Raw genomic sequence first — 17,949 nt, 5'->3', positions numbered from 1 at the left:
GGGAACTGTAATTTGAAATTCAGAGGCACTTCTTGCATTATTTAACAACCCAATTCCCTTGGTACCATAAGCCATTATCAAAACCAGGGATATCATGGATATGAACACAAGTTGCCACAATAACAAGGCTTGTTCTGACACCAGTAACACCCACTATTGACAATGAGAAGCCCTCAGACTCAGAAGGGAGGAGGCTTGTCCATTAGTCCAGATAGTTGAAGAAACCGAGACTTCTTTCCCTCTCAATCACAATGAGAGCTTTGAAGTGAGGCAAATTAGCATTTTGGTTTTTACTTGTTTTGCCCAGAAGATGGGCATTTCTGTTCACCCAAGCGAGCGCATTTCTGCACACTATCCCTTTGGACACCACGCTAAGTCACTGGCCAGCAACTGAGTGCTTCACACAGCCAAGCCAGCATTAGGCTTTCACACAGCAGAGAAATTACCACTGCATTAAAAGAAAGACATAAATACAACGCATGACCATCATTATGGACAAACTGACTCAGAGCTCTGGGAAACAGACTTGAGCCCCTGACCAGGGCGCCCCGGTTCCCCCGCCAGCACGCTCCAGAGCCAGCCGCCCTGGAGAGCCTGCGTGCGGAGCTCCCACAGCACGAGCCTCGCAAGCACTGCTCCAAATGCCAGCAGCTCCTCTGGATGAGGACACAGAAGTCACGAGTGGGCTGGAGAATAGCCCTGGACAACTGCTCTGGATTAATGCACAAGGAGAGCTGGAGGGAGGAGGGGAGCTGCTGAAGACAGGCAGTTATTTAAACCAGCTGCTAACCTGCTCCACCATGTACACAGTCTCATACATTTGTTTAGGCTGACTCCAAGCAAGCAGGCATCCAAGAGTTAAAGCACACAAAAGACATCTATACAAACGCTTGCCAAGAATCTCATTTTCCAAGTGCAAGCTGGTTATTGCATGGATGGCAGAAGAAGGGATTTCATCTTGCTTTTACATGATAGGCTCTGCCTCCTTGCCTCTAAATTCCCCAATTAACGCTTCTGCGAGAAGTTTTGAAGCTGTGCACGGCCATGTATTTATCTACGCACATTCCCTTCCCTCCCCACTGAGCTCTGGGCCACAGGCTAAGCTGTCAAGCCAAGTTTCATCCCAAGCAGTTTTTAAGCTCTCATCCTACAAATCCTCCAAAAAGGGGAGTTAGTAATGGAAATGCTGACGGAGACTCAAAGAGACAGCAGGGCAACTATATCATTTACTATACATCAGCTTCATTAGCTGCAGACCCTTCTCTCCTTCACCTTCATTTTGTACTTCATAGTGTACTTCAACTAATTAACACATAAAACCCATGAAACATTCTTACAGTAGAAGGCAACATTTGGCCCCCAGCCCAAATCAACATTGAGAAACTTCAACATCCTCAGCCAGACATAGTAACTGTACCAGATGGAGCTAACGTACGGCTACAAGCAGTGGTGAAGAAACTGAAAGAACAGGAACACATGGAAAAAATCTGACCATTGGAAGAGGGACGAGCAACAAAATCATCTTACCGCTTTCATTTTTCTCTATGACATCCACAACTTCTCCAGCCTGGAGGCTGATCTCAGAGTTCTCCTGCTTCTCATAGTTGGACACCACCACATATTGCTCCAGGATCATGGGTTCAGAGCTAGCATCAGCACCTGGGGAAGGGAAAAAGCAAGCTGTAAGCCAGCTTCCAGCCATGGCTCCTCGAGAGCGACCTCCGTCCATCCGAGTCACGACAGGCCAAGTTGTCACCAGAGCCAAGCGAATCAGCAAACAACCTTGGCTCGCAGCATATCCCCAAATGGCTGGCCATATAGAAATAGCCTCCTCTGGCCCACAACCCAGCAGCACAGAGGGACATTGGAGAGAAGAAGAAGAAAAAGGGGAGGAAAAAAACTTTTTTTTTTGAAGAGGAGCTGAAAATACAGCGATTTAGTCACAAAGTTTCATGATGGATTCTGAAAATAAACCTCTTCCCAACATGGTTTCCACAATCCTTGCTCCCATTCAGAGAGAAAAATCCTGGGCAGAAGCAGCATAAATCCACAGCTGAGCCATCCCCCCAGTAAACCAAAAGAAAAACAGCTCTCCCCTTGGCGTCTCAGCTCCTTCTCCACTCTAAAGGCTTGAGCTGAAAGTCAAAAGGGGGCTGTAGATGCCAATCATATTCGTCTGCACTGCAGCCCTTAAATAGAAACACATGAGCGGGATTGAAAGAGAGGGAGGTGGGGTGGAGGGAGAGAGGGGAGGGCAGGGAGGAGTGTTTACTTGAAACAGAAGAAAAAAGTTATAGCGCCAGATCCTTGCTAAAACACGGCCACCCCCTGCCTGCCCCCACGCCAGCTCCGCGGTTCCGCATTCCCCAGTGCAGCAGCAGCCTCGGAGCAGGGCACAGTGCGGCGTCCCTGGCCAGGCACGGTGCGTCCCACTTCCCTCTCCATTGCCCTTCAGTGCCTTTTTGGAGCTCTTTTAGCCAGTCCTCCCTGTCTGTTTCTCCTTTGTACTGAAGGTTCTAGGCTGTCAGAGCCATTAATGAATGGCTGCAGGCTCTCATGCAAACACAAATGAAAAAAGTGCAAAATAACCATTTTCTCCCATTCCCCTGCAGTCCTCAAGTCTTTCTTGGGTGGTTTTTTTTCTCCCCTCTTTTTTGATTTCTGATTATTCTACCCCCAAATCAAAACCGTGCACTCTGGGCAGGGCAGGCACACTGCTGCACCAGGCACGGGGGGATCCCAGTGCTGCCGCCGCTGCACGGGATGTGGCTCGGCTCTGATGCAACAAAAACAGCTCATACTCTGCTCCTCCAAACACAGGCACCACAGCACTGCTTCTGCCTGGAAACTGCCTTGGAAGGTCATGAAAACCTCAAAGTTTCTTAATTTTCCCTCAGAAACACATCCTTCAAAGTGTCAGAGCAGAACAAAAAGCACCTTGGATTTCTGTGCTAAGAGCCACCAGACACATGCCTTCATGCAAAATTATTTTACAGGTTTCCTGAATTGCAGCATTGTCTATAAAGGCAGAGCTGTCTGGGCCAACAGTATATCATACTTTTTACATAGTAAGAGGCAGTTCCTGTCTCTCTAGATTAAGATGCAGATGGAGAGGGGAGACAGCAGCAGATATACGACCTGCTGAAAGTCCCATTTCATGTGACGGGGGCAGAGCCAGGAGCAGGCTCCAGGTCTCCTCAATCTCTGAAGACAAATTGGCTACAAGAGACAGGAAGGAAGCAGCACGGTCTGAAGCTGTCCACCGGACAAGTCAGGGGACTAATAGCTAAGCACAGGATGCTCAGTGTTGTGTTGCAGTTCCAAAAGCAGCACACTTGTACGTATTTGAACTGCAGATGCAAACTAATTCTGCAGACAAATAATTAGCACCCCTGCCAAAAGAGAGATAAAGAGCGCATCAGTCATTAGAACAGCATCCTGTACAATGAAGATCCTTAAACAAAAACAATTAATTTAACATTTTCCTGAAAGGAAACACTATCACAATGCCTCCCCTCGGGCTGGTCTTAAGAAATCCAGAAAATTAGATGACTTCCGTGCTTCCTAAGCATGCCTCTGACTGTTCTCATGTTCCATAGGTTAATTTTCTTTAAAGAGGAGTCATCTCCTCTAGAAGCTTGTGTTTAAGAGATTTAGCTCTTCTGTGGATGGCTGAACCACAGCCAGCTGTAGGAATAGGGGGAGAAAGCAGTAAACTGACAACGTTAAGATTTATTGTACAGTTTTTCACCAAGTGTTAATTGGGTTATCAGGAGTGTGAGGAGATGCCTTCCCCTGTTTCCCTGCTTCCCACACAGTCCCTTCTCCAGTCTGGAAAGGGGCAGCAGCAGTAGCAGCATCTTCCTTCGCCTTATTTAAGCAAGCAATGCCTACATCCCCCACTTCATTTTTGCCTTAAGATTCTCTAACCAAAACCAAAAGCCATCATGGCAGTGTATTTATACACGTGCAAAGACTTCAGCGTGCAAAGAAAGGCAAAAGGTGGGACCAAAGAGTTGCAAAGGGAGAAAAGGACACTCACAAAGCTACTTGCTGAACAGACACACGTCCTCTCTGTCTCCTAGGCGGTTGTCATAGGACAAAAACCACCAGACAGCAGGGCCTTGGTGGCGGGAGCAGTGCTCGTGTGGTACACGTGTCCCTGCTGGGAACAAAGCGGGGACATGGCCGGAGTGCAGGCTGGCAGACATCCCACACAAGCCACCCATGCTGAGCCAGGGACCACGTGCCAGGGGAGGGCCCCAGCCAGCAAACCCAGAGAAGGAGCACTGCCAACCCACTTCCGCAACTCTCTAAAAATAAAAAAATATTAAAAAATAAAAAAAGCAAGGTACAGCCTATCTGCATTCAGATATCTGAAACTCAGCAGTCTACCCTGTCCTGTCTTAGATAAGGTATTCTGCACAGGAGGACTTCTTCATCACTACAGTGTCTTGTGCAACACTTACAACTAAGAGACCATTTTAACAGAAGCTTGTTCAAGTGTTACAGGGCTCCTGTTAAGGTGGGGAAAAAAAAAAAAGATAAACTCCTTGGTCTAGCAAGTAATGAAGGTCAAATAAGCCTGTTCATTTACAGCTATAGCAGATCAACCCACCTTGCTTTAAATTTGGAGGGCTGCACGTGGACACGTGGAGGGTAGCCCTGCAGCTCCCCGAGGGTACTCTCCCAGAATCAGATACAGTACAGTGGGAAAGACTTCAACAGCAAAGGAAGGAAGAGAGCTGGAAGAGATGGGAACAGCTTCTTCCAGTAATCTGAAGCCTTACACATTATCTGGGCAGGCTGGTTTCAGCTGTTACATTACTCCCTTCAGACACAGCCAGCAAGGTACAAACTTCAGCCCTCCTCAGTCCTCCACCCCTGACAGGCATCTTTAGATAAATGACTCCTCAGCAAGGCTCGGGATCCCCAGGATCACACCTGCACAGCGTGAGCCCCACAGAGCAGGGCAGGATTCCCAGCAAGCTCACATGCACACTGCAGTGCCCCGTGAATATCACAGCCCCGCTTTTTGAAAGCCTCTTCAGTACAGGCAGGAAGAATGGAGAGCAGAGCAGAGGGTAGGATAAGGCTGATGTGCCAGGTAAAGCTCCCTTCCAACCCTCCCCAATAAAAGCAGAATTAGTATTTCAGTTCAGTTCCAACTTGCAAGCCCTCCCGAGAGCAGAGCGCACGACAGATTGCTGGCTGAAATAAGAGTTTGCTTGCCTCTCCGTTTATTTTTGCCTTGAGTCCGTTTCCTGGTTAAAGTCTTGAGGATAGCCCTCCTCCTCTCCATAGGGCTCCACTTTACAATCCTCCCGCTCCTCACCTCTGCGATTACCTTCTTGGGGCTGGGCAGAAATGTCATCGGAGCTTGTCCATACCCCCAGAGCTGGCACTACGAAGTGACACTGTTGCGCCCTGACCCCCTCTCCAGGCAGCGGGGAGAGAGCATCGTTCCTCCTGCGGTACTCAGAGCCCAGCGACTGTGGGACAGCCTCCTAAATAAGAGCACAGAGCTCCCGTTCCAAGCGGCTCCTTCCTCCTCCGTGTTGCAACAGCTAAGACCTATGATGGTTTTGCAATAGCCAAAAATTAAAACCACCAAGTGGACTCCAAAAATAAAATCATCTGGATATGGAAATCTGAGACTCCTGATCTTTGCCAGAGTACTCCGTTGTTATCAGGCTATAAACATGTCTACTCTTTTAATCCGTACAGCGTGCTGGACTTTATATCGCCCTTTTCTGATTATCAATCAAGTGTTTACAGATGCAGACTAAATGAAGTAGGACTGGGCTGGTCAGTGGAAGTTTTGAAAAGAGCCAAAACCACAAACGTTCGGTGAACGCCACGAGCATGAATCACAGCTGAGTAACCAGCTGGCAGGTAGTCCTCCTTCCCAGACCTGGGTGCAGTGGGCACACACAGGGTTTGCACGAGGGCACTTGGCAGAAGGCAGCCCAGCGCCACGGCTTGCCACGCGGCAGCACAGCGGAGTCACACGCTTCCCAGGAGGAACTGCGATGGCTTGTATCTAGAGCTACGGTTTCTTCTTAAAGAAAATTCTTCTAGGGTAACCCATCACATATCTCGGGGAAATTCCTCTGGAGAAAGTTGAGAGCAGGCGGTGAAGAAAAGAAAGAGTACCCGGAACAGCAGCAAGCCCATTTAAAATCCTCCAATCAGACCATCCCATCTCAACAACCACATCCTCAACTTTAAACACATGGATTTTCTTTGTCTAACTAAAACCCTTACCTCTTGTTTTTTCTTATCAGAAGTTCCTTGCCTCTGTGGGAAATAAACACATTGTATCTGCATGTTTTCTTGGAGCCTTCTGCCAATGATACATCCCTAAGTATATCAAGATAGAGAGACTAAAAATTGGGCTAAGCAATTTTTATTCTGCTCACGGGATGAAAAATACTTTAATATGAAAAGCACACGGGGTTACACAAGACCTCAGGATCCCAGAGCAGACTCAACAGCAGTTCCTAAAATAACTAACTCCTAGAGTAAGCAGTGGAATGAGACCGATAGAGCTTCTTACAAATCTCCTTGGGAACAGTATGGATTCAGATCAAAAGTAGGTTCTACTCCTAGCCAGTTTTCTATATATACTCTAAAGAATCACTCCTTGACTCATCTCCTGGACACTCCTACACTCCAGTCAGTCCCTCTTCAACCCCTTCACAAAATTCAGGCTCTAATTGCATGCCAAGGAGTCACAGAGGCCACTCACAGCTTGCATCAATAAGAAAGGGGATCAATCCCTATCCTTTCTGGTAGGCAGGGTCCCCCCCAGTTCTAGCAGCACTGAACTTCAGAAGTCAACAGCTCTTGGTGTAACAGTCCTGAGCTGCAAAGCTTTAGCGGGGAGAAATAGAACTTCAGTACCACGTATAACAACTAAAATAATACAGTACAATTCCATTCCAGTCTCTGGGTCTTAGCAATAAAGCTGGCAGAATTCCTTTCGTCTCATTATAGAGGAAAACAAATATTTGCAGAAGGATATCAGATGGGTTATTAATGCTCCATTGTTCTGGCAGCTCACATTCTGAGATCAGCTAGGTAGTTCTTTTACTAAGGACTAAGCAATTTGATCATGTTTTCTGAGAAGAGTTTCAGAAGCAGGTGACACCCTGCTGTTAAACAGAGAGGATTAAACGAAGAATGGGAGAGCTTAGATCTGTTCATCAAGTAACTTAAACTCAAAGCCAAAAGAAGTTCTGCCTAAAACCTTGTCCAACACCCGGAATGTCAACGCCTGAGAGTAACACAGGGTTGAGCACTATCAGGGATGGTCAAGTCAGTACACAAACCCCCTCATCCCAAGTTAGGGGCCACAATTAATGCACAAGGAGTTTCTCTGTGAGTGAGTATTCATACATACACTTTCATCAAGTCCACAGGAAGTATACACACTACACTTTTAGTGCATGGGGCAATAGCTTGCACACAGAGCAGCTACAACTCCAAGCATTATGAATTCCAGCTACACATGCAGAGACCTGGCACAGATGGCAGCTCCATGAGCCATGCAGAATCCTTCCTGGCCCAATAGGCTGCTGCTACAAACAGCTACAGGGAGCCCAAGCCAATAGCATACATAGTCATCAAGAAGGGAACATGGCTTGCTATCATGGCAGCAGAAAATAGCCTCTCTCCTGGATCCATTCCCCAGTGAAAGGGACGCACAGTATTTTCTAGCTTTTCCAAGAGGCAAGATCTGGCTGAGCCGTCAAGACTGTGGGACAAGTGGCAGCTTTAAGGCAGACTAGCTTCCAGCACTGGATGTGCTTGACGCACAGCTAAACTAGCAGCAAAACCCAATCCCACAGACAGAACATCAGGAGCAGCTTGGCCCTTGGTAAATGCCCGGCACACTCTCAAGTGAGCACTCCACTTTAGTCTCTTCCTTCTTCAGAGTCCTCAGCAGCATTTCCAACAAAATCCTGACAGAGAAGTTTGGTGCTGGCCTTTGCCAACTGCAGCTTGTTAGGATTTTTTTATTCTTTTTATTTTTGATCTGCTGAGTTTTAAGGTAGAGCCAAGAAAAATTAGAGCCAGGAGGGCGAAAGGAAAAAAAAAAAAAAATGTTGAGTCCTCTTTCCACTCCTTCTTGGAAAGTTGGCTTTCTGAACGGCAGTTCCAACCAACTAGGTTACAGGTAGCAACAGTTAAGAAAACTGAAGTATTTTGCACACAGATCTGTTAAACCATTTGGAGATTTTCACACAGCTGCTAGACAGGGTCCTCCACCGGGCTGAAGTCACCTATGTACTTTGGCACTCACCCCAGTCATGCTCAGCGTGGCAACACATCCACATTACTCCACACCGCACAAAGCCAACTAGCCAAGGAATGTAACAGTAGTTGGGTTGTCCCCAGCCACCCTACTGGCAGGAGGGTGCCAGGTTGCAATGATGGGAAGGGGAGGAAGGCTGCCTAGCTGTGTGATGCTCTACATTCCTGTTGGCCTGCACTCAGAGATACCCACTAAATCCCACTGTGGCTCTTCTCACAGTCTGGCTGTGTGATACCCATCTTCTTCCAAAGTAGGAAATTAATCCACTTGTAACCCTTGGCTGAAGTCTGCATTTAATAGAGCAGGTTCATGTCCTAGGGTAGGGGTGCCAGGACAGCACCAAACTGGCTTCTTTTCCAGTCTTCAGCATTCTAAGACACAGATTGATACCACAAGGATAAAGACCTCGAGCTTAGGCTTTTAACTCTGTCACATTACAATACAACCCTCAGCAGATCTGATCTGAAGAGTAGCAGTGTTGGAGGTGTGGATTCATTTGAATGAAAAATCAGCTGAATGACCACATGAACTGGAACAGCCTGGGGAGCTAGAGACCTGGGCAGGTGCACCAGAAGACTTCTCAGCAGAACTGTGTATTAACATTTCCCTTTGAGCACTACACAGTGCAGTTAATCACAATTTACCCTTTCATCATGCACAGCTTTTGAAGCTAAACCAGCAACACGCATTTAGCAACAGAAGAGAAGGAATTTGTATTTATTAAGATTCCACCTTCTCTTTCTTCAGAAAACCTTGGTTATTCTATTTGCTTTATTACAGACCACAATATAAAGCAGTCCCAAGAGATGCAGAAAACCAGAGAAAACCAACCCTGTATCTCCCTCACCTTCCCTACTTCCAAACCAGGCCACCTGAGGGCTCTTTGCCACTCTCTCCAAGCAATACCACCTCTTCTCAACATGCTGCCCCCCGCTCACTCTCATTCTGTTTGTCTGAGCTCCTGATGACCAATTAACCACCAGGCTCCTGTGACCAAATACTTCAGATATTTTTGTGCAGTTATGTCCAAATACCATTCTAAGATCAGACCTGTTCTGCTCAGAGTGGTGAGAACATCCCCCAGGGGGTGTACTGAACTTCTGTCTAGGCCAGCATTTCTGAAATCACTGCATTACTTGCCAATAGCCTCCACCTAGCAAGCATTCATCCATTGAGGACGGTGGGATTTTGCTCACAGGGTTTGATCAGGGCATCAGCTTGGATATTTACCATTCGCATGGAAAGCAGCAGGGACATCTCCATTCTTCCTTGGTTTGAGACCTATATGTGGTCTTACTGCCTGTATCCTTCACAGAGAAGGAAGTATCACTAGCCATGGACTTCAAGCTTGAGGAGGATGAAAGAATCTTCTCCAGCAGATAAGTCCACTAGTTACTCAGGAGAGGACCTAATTCCTTTTACTCTAAAACTTACCTTTCGCTTTGTATTGGGCTAACACAACCTCACCTAGAAGTCTTGTCCCTGATCCCTCCTCCCTCCTTGTGTGCCCATAACAATTTTTGTAGTTTCTGCATCTTCCTCCATCCCATCTATTCCATAAGACACCCTTTCTACTTACTGTGGAAAAGCAAGAGAGCATTTCAGAAGAACAAACAGCACACTGACACATTCATCTCCTTTACTTGAACCCACAAGTTTCCTCAGTTTTGCTCTCTCCTCTCCCCTATCCCTCAGTGTTAACAAGGGGTTGTGCAGGTGCATTGTTGCTGGACAGGGTCAGCCCACCACAAGAAGGAAAACTGCTGTGTGCTGTAGAGAGGGAGTTGGGTGAGGGAAATATCACACAGCAAAATGCCATCTACTGCTTGTGGAAGCATCAGGGTGAGGCAGAAGCCAAATCATGCATCACGAAAAACCAACACAAGTACACAACAGATCCTGGATATTCACTGCCAGAGACAGTGAATTCATAGTCACAGACCCACACTCAACACAATCCCAAAACCATACAGGATTTGAAATGCAGACTTTTCTTTCCAATAGCATGCAGAACACCAAGGCACAAGAAGTTACCTGGAGCGACACCCTTTTTTGGAGTCTCAGACAAACTGGACATCCAAACTGGAAATCCAAGAAGAGGGCAGGCATAAAAAGAGGAAGTAATTAGAGAAAGAAGAAAACAATCATATCAGCAAGTTTGAAAGTTAGTTAAAACAGATTCGAAAGAAATGTTAACTTTTTCTTTAGAGTTGTCAGCATGATGGGGACTTGCTTAAAGGTCAAGTCATAAGAACTACCCAGTTAAAACAAAAGTTAGTGAACTTATGAAACTGACACATAGTACTTCAAATTTGAAATCCAAGTAAGATATACTCTGAGCTTATTCCCAGTAGGACAGGAAATACATACCAAGAGACAGTTTGACTCATTAAGCCTCAGACCTGAAAAACATATTTAGCTTTACAGCTGTTAATGAGCCCCGTAAGACCAACAGGCAACTCACAGAGATGGAACTTCAACACATGCAAGAATTTTGTTACCCTGGAACTACATTAAGAAAAGTAACAATAGACAAATAAGGCTCCATGGAAGAGTACAGAGCTCATATGAAGGTATATTCAAAGCACAAATAGAAATATCATTTTTAGCCAAAAAACATGTGCCAGAAACCCGGCTAAAGGAAAAAGCTAATACAATTGCTATCAACAAGGTCAAAAGTTTTCCCTCCCCCTCCATGAAATTAGGTGTAAATACCTGGCTTGGGATTCTGGGAATAATCTTCAAATGTTTCTCTCTCTCTTTTTTTTTTTTTTTAAACATACTGGAAACATGTTTCTAAAGTTATCAGGTTTGCCCCCATTTCAAAATAAGAACCAGTAAACATTCCCATTCTGTGGGATGAGGGAACACAGGCAAACCTGTTACTCTCACATTGCCTGGGAGAAAATGCAAGGGCAGGTTTTCATACGATAGGCTAAGAACTTCCAGAATTCTGACAAGCAACTCCAAAAACATGATTTTTAAAGCCTTCTAACAATAATGAACCTAGCTCTGGTCTAATCAGAGTAACAGCAGGGAAGATGCACCCTGCAGTTACTTGGAGAGAGGATCACTCTATACTGGCACCCTTGCTTATTTGACTTGTTACTGTCTTTTGACCCACAGAATATCATTATGACAGCCAAAAAACCCAATCAATCAGTAAAAGATTCCTAGTATGTATGTGCTAGCGATTTCTCAGTTACAATATAAAGCAAAAGAAAGAGCTTTCAGACATTCCCACTGGAAACCAGAGCTCCAAGAAACACTTTGCTGCATTTCCTTAGCACTATGGGAGTGGCAAGGTTTTTAAATTCTTCCTTTATATCAGGCCCCCAATCTTCATCGCGTTAGAGCAACACAGGAGGTCAGCTAGATTTGGCCTTGTTTTTCATTAAGTTCTCAGTAGTGACCACTGGAAAAATACTGAAAACTCCAACCATCTAGCCCCAAAACCCATGCACTCCACTGTCACAATCCAATACAAAATACACCATGATAACTTACAATAATTTGTTTTGGATTACCATTAAAAAGGGCTCTACACTGGTAGAGTGCAACAGGAAATCATCTGGCAGAGTAACTCATGCTCTAGCTTACAGAGGGAATATACAGCATGTTTCTATTACAGAGTTGGGGCACAAACGGGAAAGGGTGTGAAGGAGCTGTTGTCAGCAACTTGTCTATGAGCTTTTGAATAAACTCCTACTGCCTAAAGGAAGGAGATTATGAACGTCAGTCAGCTGTCAGATCTTTTTCCAGACAGAAGAACCTGAATATTGCAGTGATAAATAATGCAGATGTATCATAGAAACAACCAGGAAGATTCCAGTTTGCCCCAGTACAAGCTAGCAGCAAAAGGCTGAAACAGCCACCAATTAAAAACAGAGAAAGAATAAACTGTACTTCATACAAGATTTGGGCTTCCCTGGATCTGCCTGTCCAAGAAGGGAGGGAGCTTAGCCCCAGATCCACAGCAGCCTTATCTACAGACACCCACGTGTTCTCTCATAGCTGACATGGAACAATGTGCAACAACAACATCATAATAAAAATGTTAGCTTCTATCTATTTAAAAAAAAAACACCACCAAAAGTGGTTTTCTTCCCTTGTCAAAGTCACAATCTAAATCAGAATAAGAAGGCAATCTAAAGTAGTAACCGGGGAACAACCCCCATGCCCCTGGGGCAGCTCCCCAGCCTGAGCAGCAGCACACAAGCTGCAGCACTTCTCAGCTGCCCCAGCCTGACAGCAGCGAGATGGAGACGGGGCTGCTCCTGAAGCAGAAGGCAGCTAGCATATTTCAGCTGCTCCTGCACATCTGCTTAGCATTAAACTTCCTTCTTGGGGATTTTTTTTTTTTATTCCAAGACATTTAAGCTCTAATTGCTACCAGCTTCTAAGAGTTCCTCCTACAAATAATAAAAATATCAGACATTAGTGATGGATTCCACTTCACAAAGAGCTCAAACGAAGAGCCGTGGGGGGATCAAGGGCACAGAGAGGAGGTCAAGGGCCCCAAAAGTGTGTTGCCCCCATGCCAGCAACACACAAACTTTGAACGGCCCTGGATTTCCCCTTCAGGAGTTTTTCTGGAATTCTGCATGGGGCTTGGAGCCGGTTTCCAATGGGATTGGTAACGGTAAATGAACAAACCCTTGCTTCCTGCCTCTCCACTCCCCCTCTGCTGCACAGCCAAGCGCCGGCTGGTCTCTGATGACTTGGAGTGGGGGGGTGGGGTGGGATCTCAGCATTTGGAAGGGAAATTAAAACTGCCTGCTCAAAGCAAGCCAATCCTAAGGTAACAGCATTCTGATTCGGCTCCTAACACCAACCCCCATGGTCCTTGCTGTCAGCTTCAGCCGGAGCCAGAACAAATCCCCCCACTCGGAATTATTTTTAAAAGCTCAAAAGAAACACGGGTTCATAAATTACAGCTCAGCCAGGAGCCAAGGCGCTGTGCAGAGTACGAGGCTGCCTTAAGAGCCACCACAGTGCCCAGAAATAGCAGCACTGCAGGCTTTGGCAGTGGCTACTGGACCCCATCCCTTTGGAGCTGCCCCCGCTGAGGTGGGGACCTGGGGATGGGTCAGCTGGAGCCTCAGGTGGGGAGGAAAGGAAGGAATTAGAGTGGGGAAAGGCTTTGAAGGCTTCATTAAGCCAGTTGCTGTGGTGAACTAAACACAAGAAACAGATGATTGCGTTTAGATTTCACCAGAAGCTTTTCTGCTGCCACTGAGACCAGTTTGTTTGCTGCTCCTCCCACTGCTGGCAAGAGAACAGGCGCCAGACTGCTGGGGACTAACGCTTTATGCTTGCGATACAGCCCCACTCATCTCATTTCAGTAGCAGGCTATTTGTCTTGCATGCAGCTAGAGCAGAGAGGACATCAGGAAAACCTGAAAAAGCCAGAGCTGAATGCGTGAGTTCGGCACTACCACAGCCCAGGAGCTACAACCTCCAGGGTTCACATCAGTCCTGCACATCCAGGTCCTGGTCCAGCAGGTGCAAAGCAGCTCCTTCTCCTCCACAGCTCTCTCAGCAGCAGTTACTGATACTGGATTCCTTTTTGCCAGTGAAATGTTAAACTGTTAAAACATTCAGTTCAACACTGACTACAGCATCCGCTATTTAATACTGCTGTATAGACTAGAAGCAACATATAACTAAAGATTCACAGGTTGCATGCTGCTGGGGCTATCAGTTTTCTTCAACCTAGTACATGTATAGCTTTTTATCTTGTTAAGGTAAATATCACCCAGTAATATTGTTGCAGTAATTCCCAGAGGTTAATTGGATCATACTGGTCCTAAGACTCAGCATGGTTATAGCTCTGGCCATGTAGCTGAGGAGCTGGGTTGGTGTAAGGGCTATGCACAGAGATATCCTGGCCAAAGACATTCCTCATGAGGGACCTGGATGTGGCTATCTTGCTTTGGAGCATAAAAGTAGTTTAATTACATAGGCATGACCTGTTCTATAGAAGTTGCCTTCCTTGAAGCCCTGCCTCAAACATCTGGGAATACTGAAGTCTCTGAAAAGCTGGGCAGCTATAGGGTGCAGCATAAAATACTGGGAAAATGAGTACAAGAACAGGTTGCCATGGTGACGAGATGCTGACATCTGAAAGTGACTGCTCCTTTCCAACAGGGATCAATTCCATAGGGCATCATTGCTCTTCAGGAGGAAGAGCTCACTTAGCCAAGGACTGCAGTGGTAAGGCTGCAGCTCAGCATTTTGCAGATTCACTTCACAGGCATTCATCCTTCCCAACTTTCTTGGAAGGATGAAAAGAGTAAGCAATAAAGTCTTATAGTAAACTCAAATTACACGGACTTCCTGGGTAGTCAACAATCAGTGTTGCACTCCGCTTCAGAGAACTCCACTGGTGGTCCAGTAACTGGCAGAGATTCCTCAAACTAGAGCTGGGGGAAGTCAATTCTTTTTCTTCTCCACCAAGCAAAAGGCATTAAGAGACGAATAGGGGTGTTGTGAATTCATTAGTGGAATCTGACAAATCAGCAAGAAAGAGTTAGAGTGGGCTGTTTCTTAGAAGTTGTCCAATTCTTCGAATTGGCCTAGAGCCTTGTTCACTGTAATGTTCCCCACATAGGGCAGAACGGAAAACTGGAGTTAAGCCTTCATTTCAATCCTGATGTTGGAGGTCAAGCACACCAAGAAGTCGGTATGAATAGGAGTGCCCTGCTGTTGCCCTAGGTGCTCAGGCAGAACGTTACTGCCCAGAACAGGCAAGGAACTACAGGGAGCCAGACTCAGACCTGACTCCTCCAGGGCTGCTTGCTGGGGTTTGGCTTCCACTTCTCCCCTCACCCTTTCCTTTCTGCCCTGTCCAACCAAGCTTGGGGACAACTTCCTCCTCCAGGCCAGGCCACCATCCCCACCACAAGGAGAAGGAAGTTCAGTGAGGACCCCCCAAATAAAAAGGGGAATACCACAGGGGGTATTCCTGCTCCCATCTACAGCCAGAGCACCATGTTCAGTGTTTCCCCATACTCTTAAATCACCTCAGAACTCCTGATCCCTCACATCCGTTGGCCATCCCTGTCAGCCTTGCCAGATTTCTCTCCTTTTGCCCCTTCTCCTCTGGGGCCTGATATCGGTTAAATGAGAAGGTAAGAAAATATGGTAGTGCTGGACTGGGGAGGAAGATAGAAATATTGAGTGTTAATAATCTCCTGAAGAATATAAGTGCCTACTTTTAATATCAACTCCACATCAGTCATATGTAGGTCTATAACACAAGCATAAGATAACTTGGAAAGAAAAAAAATTCAGATAAGCCTCAGCCTGAGTTGGTACCATTTTCACACATCGCTAGCTCACACAATTAACTCATTCAATTAGGAAAAAAACAGATAGCCAGAGAAACAGGAGACTGGCACAGAAAGGCTACAAGTGTTTTGATCCGTTATTTCAATCACCACTGCCCAAGGCATCTTGTTTAATTGTGCCATTGATGTTTCTCCCTGCAGGCCCCAGAGGGACCTACAACAAAACCAATATTTGTGCCCAGTGCCTGATCCAGGATGGGCCTGGTAACCACCCTGCTCCTTGCCACAGCAGCTTAAATAAGCTTCCCTTATTCCTATGACTGCAGGGCATTGAGGCAGCGTGTTCAAAGCAAGCTGTTGTTGTTTTAAGATAGATAGCATTTGAAGGAATATAGAGATTTAAGTTTTTCTCTCTCTAAAATGCAAGAAGTCTCAGTTTGAAGTAAATCTCTCATCCCTGCAGGATATCTTTTCCTACACACCTGAAGCAGAACATCACCTCTACTCTGCATATTATCTGTAGAAGAGGCAGTACCTTAAACAGCTACAATTCAACAAATATTTGACTAGTTGATAACCTGTGATATCTTCCAATATGCAAATTCAGCTGAAGTGCAGGAGTAAGACTATTTGACAGCAGGCAGTAAATAAGATGTTTAATTTCAGACCAGCTCCTCAAGTCCAGCCCTCCCTCCTTCCCACTGCTCGAAGCAGCCTGTGTGGTGCTGATGCCTCAGGAAGAGGGGCTGTGTGCAGGGGGGGGGGGCAGAGGACCAGGCTGCAGCCAGGCTCAATGCTGCAGACCAACGTCAGCCTGCTCCCACTTGCCACGTAAGCAGAGCTGCCTGGCGCATGCTGGACCCACACACGCTGCTTGGAAAATGTTCCCATCTGGCTCTCACGTGACTTGAGCGTGCTTCAGAAATTCATCATCTGGCTAACTCGCTCCTACAGCGAAGAAATCCACAACCAGAGAGTCCTTTCCTGAGCTGCAGGACAAGAGGACTGCCTGCTCTGTGCACAGCACAGCTCCACGCTCACCAGCTGCACTCAAGCAGCCTCATACAGCCCCTTGTCCTTTCTAAAAGCACCCGCTTACAGAAAAACAAGTTCCAGTTTTCTACTCTGTTTACTTCTGCAAAAGCTCATCCTAATCCCATTTGTGAACCCAGAAGTATACAGGGCCATGCAGTTCTTGTTTTGGCAGCCATAGTTTGCATTAAATCTTTCCACACAGCAAGCAAGGACTGCTTCCCACATGATTGTCATGGTCCCTGCACACAGTTCAGTAGGAGTTCCCAGAGAGCTCCCAGCCAGAGTCAGCCCCCACTGCAGAGCAGCCCCGCTGCCAAGCAGAGCATGCTGCAGCATGGGCCTGGCTGGGCAGCCTGCCTGAAGTGGCAGTGGGATGAGCTGCACACATCACAGCCTCCACTGAGAGCCTTGAAGTAATGCTCTTGGCCATCTCCAGGAGAGGAGCCACTCCATCCGGAGTGGATTTTGCGTGTCATGTAGCTAGCGCAAATGTGACAGTGAAAGTCACGCCAGCCTGAGGTGAAGTCACCCCAAGCTCTGCTCCTTAGGCGGCCAGGCCCCACAGCCCCACTCTCACATCCCTATCAAAGCCAAAACCCATCAGCTTCTACTCCAGCCTGAGCACACACCTGCCTTACCTAACATGCCAAAACCAAAGCCTGACAGCACACAGTTCTCTGGGCGCGAGAGAGGAAAAACCCACGCAAGCAGTGCTAACACCATCTGCCACTTGACAGACAGAGGAAGGAGGCAGGACAGGAGCAGATGGAGCTCCTTAAAGCCAGGAGAAGAGCCATTCCACCCCAAGAGGCACTCACAGGGTGCAGGCTGTCCGTGCAGGCCACACCTCATGCTTGCAGCCCAGCCCTGCCCTGAACTGGGAAGCTCAGAGAAAATAAACATTCCTTTCCCTGATCCTGTACCCTGTCCCCACACTTCAGTTTAAAAGCCACGCAGCCAAACCACACAAGGCACAAACAACTGCTCTTCTCTTACCCCATCTTCCTCCCCGAGTATATGGGCCACCCAGAAGAGGACAGCAAGCTGCACAGCTTGTCAGCAGAAAAGTGAAGCAGTGCACAAAGAACAAGGGTTCTTATCTATCTGCTCTTCTCTTCAGTAGCTGCAGGCATAAGCCCAAAGCATTCCGGTTTAAATAGTGACTTCAAAAACGTGGTGAACAAGGAGAATGAATGGAGAGATCAGTTTCCTTCTGCCAGAAGGCTACAGAATTGGAGAGTGGATTGGGCTGGACAGGGTCACATGTTGCCTGGCGATGCAGAACAGCATCACATGTGCTGT

General features: G+C 46.7%; 1 protein-coding gene across 7 annotated transcripts in view; it reads right to left on the bottom strand.

Annotated features, from left to right (window-relative positions):
- SH3PXD2A (SH3 and PX domains 2A) overlaps positions 1-17,949 on the bottom strand; it is a 232,194-nt gene that overhangs the window by 60,532 nt on the left and 153,713 nt on the right. For 3 of the 7 annotated variants that reach the window (XM_021399629.1, XM_021399631.1, XM_021399635.1), the window contains exons 7-8: positions 10,355-10,402; positions 1,528-1,659 (exon numbers count right to left, since the gene is read on the bottom strand). In XM_021399629.1, coding sequence (XP_021255304.1) covers positions 1,528-1,659; positions 10,355-10,402 — 180 coding nt within the window. The other 4 variants (XM_021399634.1, XM_021399633.1, XM_021399630.1 and 1 more) reach the window with 4 other exon arrangements.

Source organism: Numida meleagris, chromosome 5 (assembly GCF_002078875.1).
Source record: "Numida meleagris isolate 19003 breed g44 Domestic line chromosome 5, NumMel1.0, whole genome shotgun sequence".
NCBI classification, from domain to species: domain Eukaryota; kingdom Metazoa; phylum Chordata; class Aves; order Galliformes; family Numididae; genus Numida; species Numida meleagris.
Note: the sequence above shows the minus strand (reverse complement) of the source record. Positions and strands in the feature narration are given on the sequence as shown.